The sequence below is a fragment of the Ovis aries genome, chromosome 25, assembly GCF_016772045.2.
Source record: "Ovis aries strain OAR_USU_Benz2616 breed Rambouillet chromosome 25, ARS-UI_Ramb_v3.0, whole genome shotgun sequence".
In the NCBI taxonomy this organism is placed as follows: domain Eukaryota; kingdom Metazoa; phylum Chordata; class Mammalia; order Artiodactyla; family Bovidae; genus Ovis; species Ovis aries.
Window position 1 is genome coordinate 27,521,870 of NC_056078.1, and position 21,924 is coordinate 27,543,793.

Sequence of the window (21,924 nt, forward strand, 5' to 3'; positions counted from 1 at the left end):
TGTGCTTATCTGAACATTTGTGAAGTGTCTCACCCTCTTATCCAGTATGACAGTTAAGAGAATTAGGGATATGCCTGGTGTGCTGCGATTCATGGGGTCGCAAAGAGTTGGATACGACTGAGCAACTGAAATGAGCTGAACTGAACTGAACTGAATACATTTATCCTCAAGGGGAGGACAAAAAAATCCTTAACTACTTTTACAGGTGCTAGAAATACATACTCAACAATTAGATCCAGTTGCCTATTAAAACAAAGTTAAAATATGACTTATCCAACATGGTTCTTCAAACTAACACATTGCTGAGGGAAGGAATTCAGTTTCTATAGTCACTGCCAAAAACTGTACATCACTCTGGGAGAAACCAAGTTTCTAGTCACCACTTAATGAATTAACAATTTAGGAAGCAAAGCTTCTTAGGGGTAGCTCTGGTTACGTTTAACCAAGGTTCCTACCACTTATGGCACATGGTCTTGAAACCCAAAATAACTTAAGCGGTCCCCCTCCAAAAAGATCAATCCTTACTAAACACACTAATGCTCAATCTAACCTCAGGAAGTAAATCGCTTTCATTCATTGGTAATCTGCTTACAGAACCAATGAGTTAGTTTCGTCTTGTGAGAAACAACAATATACAAGATAAACAGACTTGAACATCGAAAGAGGAGGCATAACTAGCAATACTTTAATGACATTACACCCTAATACTCAATTCCCCAGGACCTCTCAAAGAAAAAAAAAAAAAAAGGCTCGCCACAAAAGTAGACGTCAGTGTCAAGGTAGGTCCTCAAACTGAGCTGTGGAAGAGAAGGTTGTCTCAGAGATAGCAAACCCTCCATCTGCCTTTCCTATAAGGCCCTGGGCTACAAGACTACTCAGGAGGAAGGATGGGGGAATAGCCAATTTAATCCTGCTCCGTGGTGGTTTGGAGAGACAGAGAGGAAAGCAGGCCTACAAGGTCCGGGAGCGAAGATGAAACCCTGAATCATAAAAGCGAGCAAAAATCAATCCCAGTACGTCAAAGCAAGCGAACAGAGAAGGACTCCGCGGTGGTAGGAAAACCGATGCAGTGAGAGCAGACGAAGGACCCACAAGGTCTCTCCCAGAACCGGGTCTCCGCGGCTCTCCGCCCCGGCCACGCCCACCACTGCACTGGCGCGCGCACGCCGCGGCCGCCGCGGGCTCCCTCCGCACGGGCGCGAGCACGCCGCCGCCTCGCCGTAGAAAACGCAGCCGCTGCAGTTGGGGGCGGGGCTGTAAAGTGCCAAACCAGCTGAGGTAAGTGGTCGAGGGCCCAGGGACCCTCGGGAGCTTGCTGGAAAGGGAGCTGATCCCTGGGATCCTACCTGAAGGGACTAGTAAAGTGGAGAAAGGAGGAGGAGGAACTGGAGCCTGCCGCAGTGGGCGTGTAAGAGGAAATTTCCTCAGGCCGCACGAGACAATTGCGCATGCGGGCCAAGCGGTGGCGCCTGCGCAGTGGGATGGCGCCAGTGGCGTCGCCCCCTGGAGACGGGGGAGGTGGGGTGAGATGGCGGTCTGGGTGGGTGTGGGGTCATGGCTTGGAGTTCGCTTGGGAACAGCTGACATTCTGACCCATCCCCTCTTCAGCCCCTTTCCACCCAAGCTGTTTTTAGCTGCAGCACCTTTTTGATTGGTAATCCAGCTATTTGGAATGATTTCTGATGATGGAGTTTAATGATTGCTTGTCTTTTTGATAAGGAGACTTTTTAAAAAGGATTCTTTTCAAGAATAAGCATGTATCTGCTAGGAAGGAAAGTGGTTTATGAATACGAGGGCATCCCTGCCATGCATGAGGTAAATGTGTTGATCATCCTGTCACTGAACACAGCCATGCAGTATCTCTGCTCTCCTGTAAGACTCTCTACTGCCAATAGTTCCAGCTTCCCTTATTGGGTCAAGTCCCAGCTTATTTCATCATTAGTATTTGAATATTCAACAAAATGTTACTGAGCACTTACCTTGGGCTTGGCAGCCTTATTGGAAAAACAGTTGTGTAAACAGATCTACAGAATGAGGGAGAAAAAACCAATCATGGACCAACCCTCCTGACATCAAACTTTTCTTATCCCCTGCTAACCCTGTGTTCTGTCATTTGTTCCTTATTCATTCAGGAAACACTAATCCAGGTTCTGTGCTAGGTCTTGAGAGTTGAAAGACAACAACTTCCCCTTTTCCTAAGCAAAGGGTTCTTCCTAAGATCATTAACCTTAAAATGAGAGAATGGGGTGCATTATCCCTCTTCTTGAGCATGCACTTTCCATTCTAAGAGACATTTGACATTGACACTCTGTGTCAAATGGAGAGAATTAAGACTTTTCCCATGAGTGTGTTGAAACATACTAAGTATGAAAAATTGGAATCTGCAGGGGAAAAAAAAAAGATTCAGGACTAAATATTCATTGGTAGTTTTGGATAGCTGTTGTTTACTGTGCCTATGAGTGTTCCAAATGCTTTAGTTATATTAACCTTCCTGACACCTCTGATGTAGGTACTATCATTATCTGCATTCTATAGATGAGACAGCTGAGGAGCAGAGAGGTGGAGTGATTTGTCCCGAATCAGACGGCAAGTAACAAAGCCAGGACGTGAACCTGGGCCAAGAGGCTTCAGAGTGAGCTCTTAATCAGTGTGCTGTTTCACCTCTCACAGGGTACATGTTGTTTAGTCGCTCTGTCATGTCTGACTCTTGGCGACCCTAGGGCTATAGCCCACTAGGCTCCTGTGTCCCCATGGGATCCCAGGCAGAAATACAGGAGTCGGTTTCCATTTCCTTCTCCAGGGGATCTTCCCAACCCAGGGATCGAGCCCATGTCTCCTGCATTGACAAGTGGATTCTTTACCACTGAGTCACCGGGGAAGCCCACATAGCACATGACAATGCAGTAAAGCCATTGCTTAAAAAATGGCACAACAAGTAAGCTGAAGTCTGTATGCCTGTGTGCAAACTGGGGGGATTGGATTAGACAGTCTTTAAGGAATCTTGTGGTTCCTGTGAAATGTCAACTCATTTAGCAAACATTTAAATCAACAGCTAGTTGGTATAAGCCAAGCATAATGTTTGGTCTTGGTGATCAGAATGCCTGCCTTTATAGAGCAGTTCCAAACTAGCATTTATTGTGAGTTTCACTTTAACTTTGGTTACCACCTGCTGGTAGCATTCAAAATTTAACCTAAATCTTTAAAGCTAAAAATTACTTCGGTAATCTTTCCATCTCAGCAGAAAACTGCTTATATGTGTTAAGTGAAAGTGAAGTCTCTCAGTCGTGTCCTACTCTTTGCCCCCCATGGACTGTAGCCCACCAAGCTCCCCTGTCCGTGGGGTTCTCCAGGCAAGAATACTGGAGTGGGTTGCCATTTCCTTCTCCAGGGGATCTTCCAGACCCAGGGATCGAACCCAGGTCTCCCACATTGCAGGCAGACACTTTAACCTCTGAGCCACACTCCAATTACTTTAATATGTGTTAAAGTTGTTGCTAATTCTGCACTCCACTTTTCAACCCTGGCTGTTCTATGTCTTGAATGATAGTTCTGAGTTTGAAAGAAGACTGTTCTTTTTATATAGAAAACATAAACCTTTTGGAATCTTCTGTAAATGTGTAGTGTAAGCTGCTATTTTGTTTTGAACTTTTTAAAGGAGACATATATTTGGTACAGATTTTCTCATTTACGTTTGGACCTTTTGATTTTTAAATTTGATATAGTATTAAACACTCACAGCCCCTCTAATTCCTAATAAGCTGTGATTCTAAGATCATTCTTGAACTATTTTGTTCCAGTTTTGGGACACCACCAAGTGATCAATTTGGGTATTACATTTGGATGAAAAAAATTTTTTTAATTTAATGAAAGGGCCAATATGTATTTCCTAACCATTCCCCTTCCTTGGGAACAGAACACAGTGTTATTCTGGAATTTTATTTGGAAAATTTTATAAGTGAATTTCTTGGTGTGGCTTGGTCAGGATGTATCCAAGACAAACTGTCCCATGAGGCATGGTTGTTTTATCCTCATATAATTTATTTCCTCAGTCAAATTGCTACCTTGGCACTGCCATATCACCGTTTCATAACCCATAAATCACCCACAGTCAATCCCAAATGACATAAACGGTTTGCTAATGGTAGGAAGTAGTGTTTTCTGTAGAAAAACTAAGAATAAACATATTTTCACTTAAAATCCTGAGTGACATTTTGGCCCAAGGAGCCTTAAAAGATCGTGGGAGTACAGAGGGTAGAAAAATTTGGAACTAATTCTTGACTAAACTGCATGCTGGCTTTCATGGTAGCTGGAATGAAATGTTGTCGGTCTCACTTCCATAAACTGCCAATTTGCTGTTTTTCTTTCTCTGTAGTGAAGTGAGAATTCTGCTAGAGAGGAAATGGCTGCCTCTTCATCATCCTCCTCAGCTGGTGGGGTCAGTGGAAGTTCTGTCACTGGATCTGGTTTCAGTGTCTCAGACCTTGCCCCACCACGGAAAGCCCTTTTCACCTACCCCAAAGGAGCTGGAGAGATGTTGGAAGGTGATCTCATGCTGCTTTTTGCTGAATAATTGGATTCAGACCTGCAATGAATATTAATTGTAAAGAAGCTATTAAGTGGATTAGTTACGAGTTTGTCCTGATTTCAGCTCTACATTTCATCTCTTGTCCTCATTTCAAAATATCTTTAAAACACAAATCTTTCTCCAGAATTAGGATTTTGGAGCTGAAAAAGACTTTGGAAATCATGGAGGTCATTTAGAGTTATTTAGACCCAGAAAAGATAAAGTGATTTGACCATGTGAAAAGACACAGTCAGCACTTGGACCAGGAATTCCATTAAACTCCTGCTCCAGTTTGCTTTATCCTGGCACCAGTCGGCTTCCCTATGGTTAGTAGGTTTCATATATATTTTTTCTAATATAATTCACCTACAGATAGATGAAGAGATTCTGAGAGAAAATAAAAACCAATCTACTATTCTTACATGGCCCACTGCAGGACAGTGCAGTGTGGTTTCTCAAGCACTGGAGCTGGATGTGCATCAAATCATCCCCTATCTTATTCAGCACACATTTGCAAACTGGCTGGCCAAGATCAGGGCACAGGCTATAAGCATGAAACAACTTTAGTACCTAGAATTCATCAGGTACATGTCACTTTAGGAGATGGACCAATAAATTCTTAATAGAGAACATTAAAACCTCCTGAAGAGCTGATTTAAAATGCACATTTCTGGCTCACCTAGAGATTCCAAATTAGTCTAGGTTATAGCACAAGAATCTCCATTTTGACTAACATCCAGGGGATTCTCATGAAAGTGGCCCTTAACTATTAAACTATTCTTCATACCTCGAAAAAAATCAGTAAAGAACCTACTAAAGATTCAAAATCTACTTGATTCAAGCACATCTGTCCTTAATTGTATATTGATCCTTTTTGCTTTAAATATTGCAGATTTCAGTAAATATACTTAAAAATTAATCTGGAAATATCTGAGAAAGGCACAGACTGTAGATAAGAGTCAGCTTTTCGGGGGTGGTCTTCACTTATATCAGGTATAATAAAAAGCAGAGGTTTGGATTAAGCCAACGCAGACAGAAGTATCACTTGTGACAGGAAAACACAGGAAGACTGGGACCATAGGGGAGACTGGGACTAAACATAGGAAGACTTTTTAGAATTGGTTCAAATCATGATTGGTGAAGTAAACAACCAGATATTGTAGTTAGTGATACATGAGGTGTATGTACTGATACTTCTGTCTATGCCCTTTTGTTTTCTTCAATTATGTTAACTGAATACTCAAGCTAACATCACTGAGTCTGGAGGTAGTGAACATCTAGGGCCTTGTTTACCATATTTGGCACTAAAAATAAATTATGACTTAAGTTATATGCTTCAGAGACCTGGTATTAGGAAGTTTCTCCCAAAACAAATCAAAAGTTGGAGGCACTTAAATTGTTTAATGAGTTTTATGGCAGCAGAAAAGGAATCCTTATTTAACAATGAACCCTAAGATTAAAGTCATTTAAAGTCTAGCTACAGGAGGAATTTAATACAGCGGTACCTCCATGGTCTCAGAGCTGTCAGCATTCTTTGTCAGTGTACACCAGATTTCTTGGAAACATTAAAGAAGAAAGGCTTCTGAGATTAGTCTAAATGTTGATGTTCTAACAAGTGATAGTTCTGTCCACTTGTATTCCATCTCAGTATGCTTCATGGGGGACTGTGTTGCCTTTCTACTGTAGAATGAATTTAAGTTTAAATTTGCAGTGCCCAGTTTGGGTTTTCTTCCTTAGGTTTAAAGTTTCACCTATACTTTAAAGCTATTTACATTTAAGGACAACCTATGAAAACTTAGAGGTAGCAGCCCTTGAACTATCCTGAGTCAAGTGAAAAATGTTAAATTGAAAAGGGTACCCTTAAATGTGAATTAAAAGGGATGGTAGATTTGGTTACCGCATCCTACTGTGTTTATAGGTGATACTATTATGCAAGTAATCTAATGCACATGTACCTGACCATTTTTCTTACGGAACTTTAATGGAATACAGGCATACCTTGTTTTGTTGGGCTTTGCTGATACCATGTATTTTACAGATTGAAGGTTTGGTCAACCTTGCCTTGAAAAAGTATGTTGGCGGCATTTTTTCAACAGCATTTACTCATTGCCTATCTCTGTGTCACATTTTGGTAATGCTGACAGTATTTCAAACCCTCCACCAGCAAAAAGGTTACATTTCCCTGAAGGCTTGATGATGGTTAGCATTTTTTTAGCAATATTTTTTAATTAAGGTATGTACATTCTTTTTTTTTAGACATAATGCTATTGCACACTTAACAGACTACAGCATGGTATAAGCATAACTTTTATATGCAATAGGAAACTAAAAAATTAGTGTGATTTGCTTTATTGCAGTGGTCTGGAACCAGGCCTATGACATCTCTGAGATATGCCTGTATGAAAATAGAGTAGGAAGAGTTGCCTCTTCAGAGTAAGAACAAAAGCAATTAGGTGCTGTTTTTTATCTTAACAGGTTCAACTTGGTCTTGCATCCTCCCAAGTCTAGGATAATAAACCGAAATAACCTGTACTTAACCTTGTGTATTAACTTTTTTGTGTATCTGCTGTCTGATATCAAGACACCTCACATATGCAGTATACTGTACAGGACTTTTCAACATTCCCCTGCCTTTGGCTAGGATTGTCTCACCCTATTGTCTCACCCTATATTAGTAAGCAAGTTGGAGACTGCCTTCCAGTCCTGAAATGGCTGAATTTTGGTGGCATCGTATGCCACTGGAGCATAAATTATCTGCCATTGCCTGTTTTCCCGCTGTGGGATAATAAGTCTTTTAAATGAATTTGTTAGCATCCTATTTATTGGAGTTAACAGTGGTGTTAGATTTGGACAATTTACTGAACTTTTCACCATTTATAACCTTTACTTGTCCCTTAAAGAGGAAAGCTGATGTATTGCTACTTGGTGTGTTACAGAGAGTTTGATTACAATTTCTAAATGGAAGACAGATTGCCCCAGGCTGACTCCTCTCTGGAGAAATTCCAGACTTTAGATTGTTACAGATATCACATCTAATAGGATGTAGCCAAGAAGCAGTGGACTTCGTGGTTAATGCAGAGCTGCAAATCAGCAGAAATGTGTTCCATAGACATACAAAGCAGCAAAGTGATATGCGGGTGCCTTTCTCAAAGATGAGCTTACGTATCCTTTTGCTTTGAAGTTCATTATCAAGGGAAATATGCAAATGTTATAATTTAAGCATTTATCCTAATAACACCTGTGATTAAATGTAAGCGGGAGGTAGCACTTTGAAGAGCTTGCAAACAAATCTTGGCCTGGTCCTTACAGCCAGAATCCCCACTGCCTTGGTGTGATATCCTCAAGTTCAGGATCAAACCACCTGAGAAGAGCTCTAATTCTGTATGCTTTGCTCTTCCTAAAATAAAACTTAAGTTATAATTTGATTCTTTAATCAAGGGTATGAATGCTGGCATACTTACACAATTTATTAGGCATAATAAATTGCATCACTGGTGTCAAATGTTCACACAGCCCCTCTTCCCATAGTTATTTTCATAGTTATTTCATAGTTATTTTCAGGCCATTTCCCTTATTTGAAAAACTCAGTAATATCATTGGCTTACCTAGATCTTTAGACTGGACAGCCAGTATAATATTCAATAGTTGAAAATTAAATTTTTGCTCAGTTTAGATGATTTAAATGAGTTACATTCTGCCAGAGGAATAGGGGTGGGAGGAGGGAATGGGATCTATCCCCATATGACACAATATTTAGAAAAGAAGTTGAATTTAAAGAATAATAAAGTCTACATAACTATATGAAATTATATTTTGACATAATATATAATATGTGTATATATTAATACATAATAATTTCATATATATTATGTATGGAATAATATTTTTGAAACAATTTTGAAGATAATAGTAGAAGCCCTCTTGGTCGTATATTTAAGCTATTTGAATATAGTATCTATGGTTTTTCTTATTTATCATGAGCTTCTGAAATAAGGTCTGCCTTGCTGTGTGAACATTTGACACCAGACCTTCATGGAAACTCACCATGAAGCCAGAATATGTTAGTCCTGTCTGCTTGTCACTTAATAGCTGGCTGACGGCAGCAACCCGTGATTGATGGGTGAGTGCTTGACATCCAGCAGTGTTGGCATGAACCACCGCCTAAAAAAAGACAGCTGTGTCCTCTCCCTTCATTTGTTTTAGAATTTCTGCAATAAGATCCCTTCCCTGAATGGTTTCTGCTACTCCTTGAAGTCACATTTTCCTACATGAGTTCTGCGTATTTAGGGGTATGTTTTGTTGTATCAGCCCTTGCCTGATAAGGAATAACATGAACTAGCTTATGTTTCACAATCATCTTCCAAGTACTGGGGTGACTGAATTAGCTACCTTCATGTATCCAGTTCTTGGCATCAGTACAATGCTAGGTTCTGAAATTGCACCATACTTTTATAACCATCCAAATTGCAGTGTTCTAGTTAAGTTGGAAAATCAAGGTTATAGTTTGCGTTTACAGAATGAAATTTCCCAGCAGTGTTTTGTGATGGTCATTGTGATATAACTTGATATACAAAATATTGACAATAGCTATTTTTCTTCAACTTTACTTTTTAGAATGAAAACAATTAAGAGTTTTGGTGTACCTTTGTATTTTGAAAGTTTGGGGCCACATGACCAAATGTGTTAGTTGTCAGTGTTTGCTTGACATACAAAATAGGAGAACATTAAGAAATTGTCAAGTTAGGATGGGAGAAGTGTTGACCAGGGCATCAGACTGGGGTTTCTTGTTTTTGTTATTTTAACACTATTTTTAAACTCTTGAACAAGTAGAGGGACTATTTTAACATTTTAGGTATAGAAGTAGCTTTTATAACACAGCAGTGTTAATTCTAAGTGAAACAGAAGCCCTTTGTAAACACTGAAAACTAGACCCTGAATGTAAAAGCAGGGAGAATGGGTGTGTTTACTACATTTATCAGAAGCCATTAGATTAAAATGGATTGGAGCAGATTAAAACTTGTCCTCTTCTGTTTCTAGATGGCTCTGAGAGATTCCTCTGTGAATCTGTTTTCAGCTATCAAGTGGCATCTACGCTCAAACAGGTGAAACATGGTAAGCATGTGAGTACTGTGTACTTAACTGTGAAAATGAACTTACTAGGAACTGGAAGGGTGGGAGAGGGGGACTTAGAAAGGTCAGAGTGCTCTGTAACAAAAACTCAGCAAGGCTGCTTAAGTGGACTTCCCAAATTGCCTGCAGATAAGAACATTCTACAGTTCTTAATCCACAGATAATGTTACATTAAGACTTAAATTTGAAGTCAAAGGGGTTAGTTTTCCAGGGGAGTTAATGCTTCCTACTCCTCTTGTATTGCTTTTTCCACTCCTTCCTGAAACCTTCTTTTCCTGTTGTCCTCCATTGTTACCACTGTCTGCATTTTCAGATATGTATGTAATACCTCTTGGTCTATCTGGATTCGAAGATCCTGGTAGCACCTTTTCTATTCTATCATGCCTCACCCGTCTTCATTTATGCATCAGGGAACTCTGTTCGACCACCAAACCAGACTATTTCTCCCCTGAGAACATAATGTTGGGGTGGGCGGGGGTAGGGGGAGCTGCAACTGCTTGTAACCCTAGGTTTTTGGCTTTTCGGGTTTGTTAGCTTTTTGTAGCATACAGGATCTTAGTTCCCCAACAAGGGATAGAACCAGTTCCCCCTGCAGTGGAAACACAGAACCTTAACTACTTGTAACCCTAGATTCTTAGGATACCAATCATAAATTTAGTACACAAATGGCATGGAGGATAAGTACTACTATTTTTTTAAGATTGTCTTAAGTAATTATCCTACAATTAAAAATAAAATGTAAATTAAAAGATTAAGTCTTCTGACAACATAGGGTAAGACCCCATTACTAGAATATTGAGGGGGGAAAATCTTTCTAGAAATTATTTTTAAATCAGTCATCATCTTGCTGCTTGGTGTATAATTAATAAATACTATCTCCTTGATTCTTTACAGATCAGCAAGTTGCTCGGATGGAAAAACTAGCTGGTTTGGTAGAAGAGCTGGAGGCAGATGAGTGGCGATTTAAACCCATTGAGCAGCTGCTGGGGTTCACACCCTCTTCAGGTTAACCTGGCCTGGATGGTCATCTCAGGTGCACAGCAAGTGCAGGTCTAGCAAGGAACTTTTCTTACAATGTATATAGCCATCCAGAGATTCACGGCTCCATCACTGAATTATTAATTCACATTCATACTTGGTTTCTCTGTATCTGTACACAAGCAACAAATTCTTAAGTGTGTGATCTTGCAGGGAAATTTTTTGCTTATTTAAAAAAGTATTGAGAATCGGATTTAGACAATCGACATCAGAGAACCAGGAAGTTTGGGTTTAAAAGAGATTTATAAAACTTCACAATCCAGGACACATGCCAGAATTGGCCAGACGAAAGACATCCCTCCTGTCATTCACACAGTTCCTAGAATCCTCACCAGTCAAGTCCAAGGTCAGGATCTGGAGTTATAAAATACATTTCTGACCTAAAACCCTTCCTTTTGCAGATGAATGTGATTTCGACTCAGGACTTGTCCAAATTAGGAATTTTTTAATGTTTGGGATTTTTTCTATTTTTAGACATCTAATTCTATAGATTCTAACTTTTTCTAACCTCTTCTAGGCATGCCAAATGCTGGCAAAAAGAATTGCTTTTTGAATGTTGAAGTTCTTGTAAAAATAAAGCAGTGAGCAAAATCCTTTTAAACACAGAAATCCTGAGTTCATCTTGTTGGTGGGCTCTGGCAATTCTGTAGCAAATAAATCCTTTGAAAGAACTCCAAATTGGTTTCTTTATCCTTTCAAAGCCTCAGGGATTTGGGATAGGGGGAAGAGGTCAAATTACTTTTTTATAAGACGGGACTCTAACAACCATTTCTCCTAAACAAATGGTAGATTTGCTTCATCTCAGGGATATTTGTCTTTTTAGAAGTATATGAATTTTTTTTTAATTTTTTATTTTTTTTTACTTTATTTTCCTTTACAATACTATATTGGTTTTGCCATACATTGACATGAATCCACCACGGGTGTATACAAGCTCCCAATCCCGGATCCCCCTCCCATCTCCCACCCCAGAAGTATATGAATTTATCATCAATATCTAAGTAGGTTTTTAACCATGATAAGGAAAAACCTGATAAGCTAAGAGATGATCTTTTGTTTTTTCTCATGGGACCCCCACCTCTACCCTATATAGTTAGGAGAGTCATTTAGATTGTATGCAAATTTTGCCCCAGACAGAATTTGCCTTTCTCCTCATTAATAACTTGTTCCTGACCTGCTTAGAGTTAGTTAATTATGAATAAATAAAATCCCAGTAGCAGTTGGCCTTAATCTCAGGAGTTTAGAATGTTTTAATACATACTCCGTGACAGGGAGGTGGTGGCCTCATTGAGTTGATAACGGAGTCTGAGCACAGGGAAGATGAAGACCCGCACATGGCCACATAACCCAGACACCGAAGAAAATCTTAAAACAGATTGCAGTTTATTGACAATTCAGCCCACTAACCTTGTCTCTGGAGCACATCAGAGCACAAAAATTACCAGCCCTCAAACTCACTAATTTCCGTATAATACTTCTTAACCTAAACCAGTTCCATTATTGAAAGCCGTTGAATTTCCTAACATTGTCCTTTTGGGTATCAACCATCTTCATGATTACCAAAGCAAAAATTTTAAATACCTAGTCTGCAATAAACCTTTCAATCATATTTTCAGTGACAGTTTAGAAGCAATCACTAACTTCCATTTGATTTATGTAACTATAGGACCCAGACACTGTATTACTTCGTCTTTACCCTCTGGTATTGAACTTAAAGAATTTTTGTCTCTTTAAGTTGTACGTTTCTTTTCATGGCCTTAGAGTTCAGTGGAAATACTTTGCGAAGCCCCTTTTCCAGTGACCATTCGGCTTCTCCTTGAATGCTGCCAGAAGCAAGACCCTCACTGTTTGAAGATGGCCTCTCCCTCTCTGCACCTTTCTGTTGGTCATTATGCCTCATCCATAACTCCTATTAGTACGCTTTGGGCTTGAAGATGGACCTGTTGTTGTTCATCTTTCATCACTTCTGCACTCATTATGTGCCAGTCACTCAAAGGAACTAATTATAGTCCTTTCAGTAACACTGCAAGATGTATTAAAAAAAAAAACCTAATACAGATGAACTTGAAGCTCAGAGAAGGCATTACTACATGCCCAGGCTGCCTAGCTAAGTAAGTGGCCAAGTCTGGATTTGAACTGAATGTGCCAGACTCCAAAGCTGAGATTATTTTATATATTATATATATATATATATATAATTGAAAGGTTTATATATATATATATACATACACACACATATATGTATCATGCTTCATCCCACTGACCCCAACCCAGTGCCTCATACAAAGAAAAACCCTAAAACCTTTTTTTTTTTTTTTTTTTTAGTGATAAAATGAATTAACTACCTGGAGGAAATAAACCTTATTACTATCCTCTCACTGCTTGGTGATAAGGTACAATGAAGGAACAGCCTCTTCCTTTAAGAACTGATAGGACAAAAAAAGAACTGATAGGAAGTAGCTATGTCAGTATCTACATATGATACTATGTATACTATGTGTATACTATGTCAGTATCTACCTTTTAAGATTCGGCATGATGAAGTTAGATGCTTAAGGGATACATACCTTGTATGTGTATACCTGTCTTCCTCTTGTGTGTGCAAGGAGGAAGACAGGGAAGATGGCAGCTAACAGCCAGGATTTCACAGACAGCCTCCGTCTTAAGAAAGCTGATGGTAACGAGTGTTTCAGTGCATAAAACACTTTGCAGTTTCATAAATGTCTCGTCTTGAATCCCACATCAACCCTGTGAGATAAATGAGGCAGGTAGTTGACAGTTGAGGAAACCAGTACAGAGAAGGTAAGGTACCAAGATTATTAACCAAAGTATAGTTAATAATATAGGCCTTTCAAACCTTTATGCCTTCTAGTTCGTCATACACTAGAAAATGTGAAGGCAGAATTTGCTAATAAAGAATTGTTCACATCAGTTTGATACATAATTCCATATAAGTGCCTTGTCTCATGGTAATAAGACACAAATAGTAAACTTACATAAAGCTGGTTTTACTTTTATGAAGTTAAAAATCTTATTATCTAAGATCAGCATTGAAGTTCTCAGTGTTCACTGATAAATGCTTTATTTATTAGTGCCATCTTACGCCTGATACCTGGAATGACAGTGGTCTGGAACTCTAAATCAAGTTCCTGACCCTATGATCTCTCTGCTCAGTCCATTTACTCGAAGCCCTCGGCTTCCCTTCCCCCACATGGTTGGGAGGCCCTAAATCCCTTGTTCCTGATCAGAATGCCCGATACTGAAGTGTAGAAACTTTGGACCTTAAGGCCAAGCCAAAGGTAGAAGAAAAGAGATAGGACCAGGAGATGCCTATCACCCACAAGGAAGAGGAGGAACCAGTCCAAGGACATGGTGCCCTTTCAGGCAAACCCAAGAGATAACACACTTGAGGGAGAAGGCAGTTATGCTTCTCCCTCTCGTTTTGTCAGAGCACCTAACCTTGCCTAAAATATCTCGCCTGGCCTCCTTGTAATTGCCCAAAGTTCCAAGCAAGACAAATCCTCTCCGCAAAAGAGGTCCGGGGTTTAACTAACAGACACTTGGGGAAGTTTGGGGTTGCAGGCAGAAGACAAATGATGCTTGATCTCTGGTTTCCCAGAGCTGAGTTGGGATCGAAATGGCACCAAGAGTGAAGAATGGAAGGAGGAGGCTGGAACGGGACCCTGTGCTACTAGCCTGCCTTCTTTCTTTGCATCTGGTCAAAGAGGAAGTCTCAGAATTTAGAGCTGAATGGAAGAAATCTTAGAGACCATCTAGTTCATCCGCCTGGTTAACAGGCCCTTATCTGTCTCATTCATTGCTGAATGTGTATTCAGTAGCTAGAACACTAGCTGGCACATGGTAGGTATGCTGCAGGCATTTACTGAGTGAATGGAAGTATGAATTTGTTGTATGTTTCTGTCTACCCTCATGTGGAAGCTGGGCTAGCTATGGTGCAGCATCCATACTGGAGAAATGCCTAAGGTAATTAATTGACAAGACAATAAGCCAGAGCCCAGCCCAGAGCTCTCTATAATGCTGTACTGACAAGTGGAAGCTGTGTCCAAAACAGCCATGGGAGGAGCCTGGGCAAATGATGCTGGTGGCTCCCTGCCTTCCTCATAGGCTCCTGCACACAGGCCCGATGGTGGTTCCACACATCAGCTCCACAAGCTGCCCTCCACCTCTCCAGATACTCTGATTTCTCCAGTCTGTCCAGTCTTCCTGCTGCTGCTGCTGCTGCTGCTAAGTCGCTTCAGTTGTGTCCAACTCTGTGCGACCCCATAGACTGCAGCCCACCAGGCTCCTCTGTCCCTGGGATTCTCCAGGCAAGAATACTGGAGTGGGTTGCCATTTCCTTCTCCACCAGTCTCCCTAGAGAAGCTGTTTCTCCAGAATCCACTTACTTCATTTTTATAATATAAGCTCTTTAGGGAAGGTAATGAAACCACATACAGTTTATTACCAGGAACAACAGCTGCTGCTGCTGCTAAGTCACTTCAGGCGTGTCCGACTGTGCGACCCCATAGACGGCAGCCCACCAGGCTCCTCTGTCCCTGGGATTCTCCAGGCAAGAATACTGGAGTGGGTTGCCATTTCCTACTCCAAAGAAACAACAGAGTGGATGTTTATTTCCAAATGTCTTTTATTCATTCTAAAGACATTTACTGAGCACTTACTCTGTGTCTAGCATGTGCTAGATGCTGAGGATATGCTGTCAACCAAGACAGTCATCAGCTTTGAGTTTATATAAATATATTAAAAGAGGTAAAAGAGTAATTTTCAGTCTAAAAACTGTATGATAACAGAAACCATGTAAAATCAGAGACAGCTAACCCAGCTGAGCAAGGGTTAGAAAAGAAGAAGGAAATGGCAACCCACTCCAGCTAAGACCTGGCGAACAGGTAGGTGGGGTGAGAAGGAAGGACTTTCTAGATGGAAGGTACAAAATATGCAAAGGCCCAAGAGTGAGGAAGGGCATTGTGCTTCTGTGGGGCTGTGGTTGCTTTGTTATGGATGATTTATAAAGGCAAGAGATGAGACAAAACTGGACCGGATGGGTTTTGATAAGGAATCTGAACTTCAACTAGAGGACAGTGGGGAACCCTTAAAGGGGTTGAAGTAGGGGAATGACAAGATCTGGTTTCACTTTAGAAATCTTAGCTGCAAGGAAGGAGAAGGCAATGGCAACCCACTCCAGTGTTCTTGCCTGGAGAATCCCAGGGATTGGGGAGCCTGGTGGGCTGCCGTCTATGGGGTTGCACAGAGTCGGGCAGGACTGAAGCGACTTAGCAGCAGCAGCAGCTGCTGCAAGGAACAGTGCAAATTAGCAGTGATAAGACCCAGATCCTTTTGGGAGCTGTCATGGAAATCCAGGGGACACCTAACTGAAACCTTAAAAATGTGGAGACAAGAGGATAGATTTTAACTGAGAGTTAAGGAATAGCCTCTGTGGGACCTGGTGACTCGTCAGACTTGGAGAATTCAAGTAGGACACCTGGGTTTCGTGTCTAAATAGCTGATGGACGGGATTCTATTCACTGAGACAGGGATACAGGGAGAGATATGGATTCAAGGAGATATCTGGCAGGTGACTTTCTGTCTATAGCTCAGGAGAGTGATCTAGGCTAGAGTTAGATTTGGGACTCTCCAGACTAGAGATATGCAGCCAAAGGTAGGCACGAATGGCACTGCCCAGGCAGAAAACCCACAGTGAGAAGAGAATTGGAACCTTCTCAGAGGAGGAGGAGCCCAGGAAAGCAACTGGCAGGAAGTCACCAGAAATAACTGAAAAATGAGGAATATGGCATCAAGGCAACCAGGAAAGGACATTTTAAGAAGGGGGCTGCTGCAAACATCAGTATCTGGGGTAGCCAAGCAGTTAAGTGACAGGGGTGAAGAAGGCCTTTGGACTTTACCAAGGAGCTTGTTGGTGACCTTGTCTCAAGAGCAGCCACCTAAGTGGTACAGTGGAGGCAGAGCCAGTCTGCTGTGGCTGGGAGAGTGAGTGGAAGGCGAAAATGTGAGGCCAAATCTAGGCAACACTTTTAAGAAGTTAAGTGGTAAGGGGAAGCAAAAATGAAGGTCAGGGAGGGTGACAGTTACAGGAAGAAACACAGTGAAGACATTTGTTTTTGGGAGAGGCCAGAAAGAAGGCATAATTGAGGGTGTGAGGTCCCTTGCAAGTGGGAGGGATGGGGTCCAGAGCCCAGGTGGAGCGATTATTAGAAAGGAAGGAGGGTGAAAGGGTAGTGCTGATGTGGGTAAATGCAGGTGAGGTGGCAGGAAGTTGAGGGAGTTCCTATCAGAAGTCTCCTATTTTCTCTGTGATGCAGGAGGCAAGTTGGTCTGTGGCCTGTGGCAGGAGGAGGCGGGAACAGTGGGATTGGGAATGGTCCCTGTGAAGAATGGGAAGGAGTTGACCAGGGTCAGACTGCCAAGCACATTCAGGGGCCATTTGCAGTTCAAGTCCCTAAATTTGCCATGGCACCAGTCATTGGAGAAGTATACCAGGAGCTCTTAGCAGCCTGGCAGTAGGAATAGAAAAAAAAAAAAAAATGCATAGTTGGTGGTTACACGGTAAGCACAAGAGGGAAAGCAGATGGTTGGTCTGAGGCTACTGAGGGAAAGGAGTGAAAACAAGAAGAGGCTGCCAGAGAGAGATTAGAAGGGTCAGACATTTCTCAAAGGCCTACTATTGTCTCTGGTAATATGTAAGGCAACAGAAATACAAAGAAGGGGCAATCGTTCCCAAACCTAGCTGGGCCTCAGAATTAAGCTTAATAAAAGTACAGACGCGCTAGCATGATTCCTGGGAGCCAGCAGGTCTATAATTGGGGGTTTCATGTAACTCTCCTGCAGCCTGTTGACAAAACACGTGGACCAGTGAAAAAAGCAGACAAGTAAGCAGAAACATGGAATCTATACAGCACCATAACTCCATGACTCTGGTCTATACGAGGTGCTGTGGAAGCCAAGAGGGCTTGGTGGTGGGAAGGAAGGGGAGATGACAAGGAAATCTTCCTAGGGAAGGTGAGCCTGGGCCTGAGCGGACTGGTCAGTCGGGGTTAGAGGGGAAGATGCCAGAGAAGCGTTCCAAGTACAGGGACTAGCACGCACATAGGCAGGGCTGCGTTCGTGGAACTCCGAAAGTCATCTGGTGTGGCTGGAGCTGAGCCTGTAAACTGAGGAGGGGTGTGCCCTCTCAGGAGAAGGAAGCAAGAACCAGACTGTTTTGAGCCATGCTCTACTTTCCATCAAGACAGCATTTCTCTGACAAGGCCAGGGTACACCTAAGAAAGAGACCAAGAATCCTGCCCTTCACAATGAATAACTCAGGATGCAGGCTCCTCAGGGCCTGGAAGGTTAAGCCCCTTAGGCTGGCATAAGGCATCGAAGTGATCTCTACCAGCCACTAGGCAATACTGTTCACAGTACTGCTGCTCTGGCTGAGAAACAAAGCATTGACAGATTTGTACTTATTTACTTACTTTTAGGGGAAGGCAGATGTTCCAAGCTCAGAATTACCGAAGGAACCTCCCTTCTGGGCTCTGAGCCAAACCAGGATAAGAGGCGGTCTGAAGGGATCAAATTTAAAGTATATGGACAATGCTGAGAGATGTTGTTCCCTCTGGACTGGTTTCTCCTCCTTCCTTGCCTGGCCCTGAAGGCCTGAAGTAAACTCCCACACCCTCTCTCCCTCTCCTTTTCTCAGAAATCTCCAGGCATATAAACCACACAAGCATGGGCATTTCATCTGTTTAGCAAACCTAAAGTTCATGCTTGGGGGTTGTTGGAGTCAGATTCTACCCACTTAACTTTCTGCACTCTCCAAAATACAGTAAGTCTGGAATATCCTATGAAGTCACGGTAACTTAGCTCTCCAACATATTGCCTAGAGGACAACCTAGGACCGTCTATCCTGGAACAGTGTCATTGCCCAGAGAAGACTCAAGGCTCATTCTGTGATACTGATTCAATGCTCAAGGCTAGAGTGCTTTTTGAAAGCACTCCTGATCATGAAAAGGAAAATCACAGTCTCCCAGCCTGCCTGAGATGGCAGCTGGAGGACCCAGGTGCTGTTGCCTCCAGAAACCTATAGACTTAGGAGCCAGGAAGAAAGCAAGACCTCATCCCCATGCCATCTCTCAGTACAGAGGAGAGTTCATTCTGAGAGCAGAGCTATAGAAGCAGCAGAAGCGGGGAGGGATACCCAAGGAGGAAGGCAGCATTGGGCTGTCTGGGAGCGCAAGCCCTGGCTGCACCCGTAGTTAAGCCTTACTCTGCTGCCAACCAGCGGGCGTCCTCATTGGGCAAATATGAAAGCAGAGGCTCAACCTCAAGACTTCTACACCTCTTCATGACCCCGGGGAATCATTGAATCTAAGAACAGAGGAACCATCATCCAGCCTGAGCTTTCGCAGTCTCTTTTGAGTCCTACTGGCTCTGTGGCCAAAATGAACTTTCCATGAAAAAAAAGAGTTCGGCTCCTAGAAGGTATCACTCTAATACTCCTCAGTTGAAAAGCTGCCAAGGGGAGGAGGACTCCCCTGGTTGTGCAGTGGCTAAGACTCTGTGCTCCCAACGCAGGGGGCCTGCTTCAATCTCTGGTCAAAGAATGAGATTCCACATGCTGTAACTGAAAAGATCCTGCGTGTCACAAACTAAGACCCAGTGCAGCCAAATAAATAAATTAATGTTTTCAAAAATTAAAAAAAAAAGCTGCTAAGGGGGATAGGAAAGGCTTCAGGAATGAAGGCAGGAGAATGAGTAACCATGAGGGCCCAGGCTCAGCACCCACACCTCTCATTTGGCACACAGGCTCTCGGGGTAGGTACAGGTCATATCCAGGCACTGGAGACTCGAAGAACGTTCATCATGGTTAATATGTAGTGAGGAATTACTATATGTGGGGCACTGTGCTAAGTCAGACACATGATGCCATTTACTTACGGGGGGAGAGGATAGCAGAAAGGCTATGTGGGGCAGAGGAAGCCACCAAGGAAGGGATGGCAGGAAAGAATCCCATAGTCTAAGAGCTGAAGGGGCCTCTGGCCCCTTGGCAACTGTATTCCTTTGGGCTAGGGCTGCCATAACAAAGTACACAGACTGGGTAGCTTAAACAACAGAAACTTAATTAGCTCATAGTTTTGAAGTCTGGAAGCCCAAGATCAAGATGCCACCATGGTTGGTTCACTGTGGTTGGTTCCTGCTGGAGGCTATGAGGGAAAGTATCTATTTTAGGCCTCTCTCCTTGGCTTATACATGATCACCTCCTCTCAGTGTCTCTTTACATCATCATTGCTCTATGCACGTCTCTGTATCAAATCTCCCTTTTCTTTAAGGATGCCAGTCATCATCTTAGATGAGGGCTTACCCTACTGACCTCATTTTAACTTGATTACCTTTTTTCAGGTTCTATCTCCAAGTGGCTCAGTGATAAAGAACACTTCTGCCAAGGCAGAAGATGTGGGTTTGATCCTTGGGTCAGGAAGATCCTCTGGAGAAGGAAATGGCAACCCACTCCAGTATTCTTGCCAGGAGATTCCCATGGACAGAGGAGCCTGGGAGGCTACAGTCCATGGGCATGCGAAGAGTCGGACATGACTTAGTGACTAAACAACATCTGCAAATAAGGTCACACGCCAAGTCACTGGGGTTAGGACTTCAATATATAAACTTTGAGGAGGGACACAATTACACCTGTAACAGCAACAGTATCTAACCAAACCCTCTCCTTTTATAAACGAGGATATTGAAGTCTCAAGTGAAAAAGTGACTTGCACAGGGTTGCACAGCAAATTGGCAAAATTAAGACTAGACCCCAGGTCTTTGGGAGCTGCAAGCTTTGTGCTTACTTCCCCAGAGTAGCAGTAGTGCTGGCTTTGGGAAGTTCCTTCTCTAAGAAGGGGATCTCTGAGCTTGGACAAGTCTGGGAAGCACCCAGTCGAATCTCTATCAGCCTGTGGGGAGGATACACTAAAACTCTCTCACAAATCAAGATTTGGGAAAGACTCTGAAATGTTCAGTCGTGTCCGACTCTTTGCGACCCCACGGACTGTACCCTACCAGGCTCTTCTGTCCATGGGATTTTCCAGGCAATAGTACTGGAGTGGATTGCCATTTCCTTCTCAAGGGGATCTTCCCAACCCAGGGATTGAACCCGGGTCTCCCACATTGTAGACAGATGCTTTACCATCTGAGCCACTGGGAAGTCCCTTAAAGGATAACTAATGAAAGTGAAAGTGAGGTCGCTCAGTCAATCCGACTCTTTGAGACCCCATGGACTGTAGCACACCAGGCTTCTCCATCCATGGAATTTTCCAGGCATGAGTACTGGAGTGGGTTGCCATTTCCTTCTCCAGGGGATCTTCCCGACCCTAGGTCTCCTTCTTTGCAGGCAGACGCTTTACCATCTGGGATAGGTGAAGGCAATGGCACCCCACTCCAGTACTCTTGCCTGGAAAATCCCATGGGCGGAGGAGCCTGGTAGGCTGCAGTCCATGGGGTCTCAAAGAGTTGGACACGACTGAGCGACTTGACTTTCTGAAATGCTAGAGTGGAAAAAGCCTTATTAATGGAGCATAATATAAGCACCAGGATTTATTTTCAATGACCAGGCCCCTCATTAAGGAGGCAGACCTATGGGTGTCATAAAGGAAGAGCTTTGCTGCTTATTTGCTGCCCCCAACAGTGCAGGTTGCTGAGTACAGCTGGGTGGTGCTGGCTGCTCACAGACTCCCCTACTGTTTACTCTCTGGGCTTACCTCTGCCTCCAGGCTGGCGTCTAGCCTCTCTGCAATCAGTTGTGACAACTCACTAAAAAGACTCTTTTGCAAGTCTCATGCAACATGCAGGAGCAACAGGAGTTGAAAAGCCTTGTTCTTGCAGTTTCAAAAACAAGGAGGCAAAAATTGAGATTGAATATAGTACGGAAGTGTGGGTGACACCAAACCGCAGATGCTCTGATAGGCTGTGGGGAAGGAAGTGAAAAGTTCACCTTGTCCTTCCCTGTAACAGAGGGCTGTTGGTTTTGTAGAGGTTTGCTTTCTTAAAATCTTTTCATTCAATAAAAACAGCTTGGTAGGACAACATATTATAGCATTCGTGGAAATAAAAACTAGGAACCACATCATACAACATTCTGCTCCAAACCTGGCCCTGGTTTCCCAGGCAGCTCCCAGTTCCTCCTG

At 42.6% G+C, this 21,924-nt stretch overlaps 2 protein-coding genes and 1 long non-coding RNA gene across 16 annotated transcripts in view; 1 reads left to right on the forward strand and 2 right to left on the reverse strand.

Moving 5' to 3' along the window:
- ASCC1 (activating signal cointegrator 1 complex subunit 1) overlaps positions 1-1,415 on the reverse strand; it is a 116,397-nt gene extending 114,982 nt beyond the window's left edge. For 2 of the 9 annotated variants that reach the window (XM_060406603.1, XM_012105249.4), the window contains exon 1: positions 1,034-1,149. Coding sequence is in view for 2 of the 9 variants with exons in the window: in XM_042240935.2 (XP_042096869.1) it covers positions 34-93 (60 nt within the window). In the remaining 7 variants the exon portion in view is untranslated. Of the gene's footprint in view, positions 1-33; positions 1,150-1,346 lie in introns of those variants that run through there. The other 7 variants (XM_060406602.1, XM_012105248.4, XM_042240935.2 and 4 more) reach the window with 5 other exon arrangements.
- ANAPC16 (anaphase promoting complex subunit 16) lies at positions 1,201-11,410 on the forward strand. 6 transcript variants are annotated; one of them, XM_012105244.4, is made up of 5 exons: positions 1,201-1,278; positions 2,510-2,632; positions 4,373-4,541; positions 9,602-9,676; positions 10,589-11,410. In XM_012105244.4, exons 3-5 carry the CDS (start codon positions 4,400-4,402, stop codon positions 10,702-10,704), a joined length of 333 nt encoding a protein of 110 aa, XP_011960634.1. In that variant the 5' UTR covers positions 1,201-1,278; positions 2,510-2,632; positions 4,373-4,399; the 3' UTR covers positions 10,705-11,410. The 6 variants fall into 6 exon arrangements, with proteins under 6 accessions (XP_011960634.1, XP_004021499.1, XP_004021500.1 ...); XM_004021450.4 differs by having other exon boundaries at positions 2,536-2,671; XM_004021451.4 differs by having other exon boundaries at positions 2,536-2,632.
- LOC105604982 (uncharacterized) lies at positions 4,018-21,632 on the reverse strand. The gene is made up of 3 exons (XR_006058069.1): positions 21,499-21,632; positions 13,300-13,480; positions 4,018-4,582 (listed from the first exon to the last, which is right to left on the reverse strand). It is a non-coding gene; the product is annotated as an uncharacterized LOC105604982 (long non-coding RNA).
- Positions 21,633-21,924: the final 292 nt, after the last annotated feature.

What these genes read in the sequence shown, in the direction of transcription:
- ANAPC16 (XM_012105244.4), top strand. Translation starts at nt 4,400, where the DNA reads ATGGCTGCCTCTTCATCATCCTCCTCAGCTGGTGGGGTCAGTGGAAGT. An exon ending in AGCTGGAGAGATGTTGGAAG is followed by an intron (nt 4,542 to 9,601) that starts GTGATCTCATGC and finishes TTCTGTTTCTAG; the next exon opens with ATGGCTCTGAGAGATTCCTC. An exon ending in GCTCAAACAGGTGAAACATG is followed by an intron (nt 9,677 to 10,588) that starts GTAAGCATGTGA and finishes GATTCTTTACAG; the next exon opens with ATCAGCAAGTTGCTCGGATG.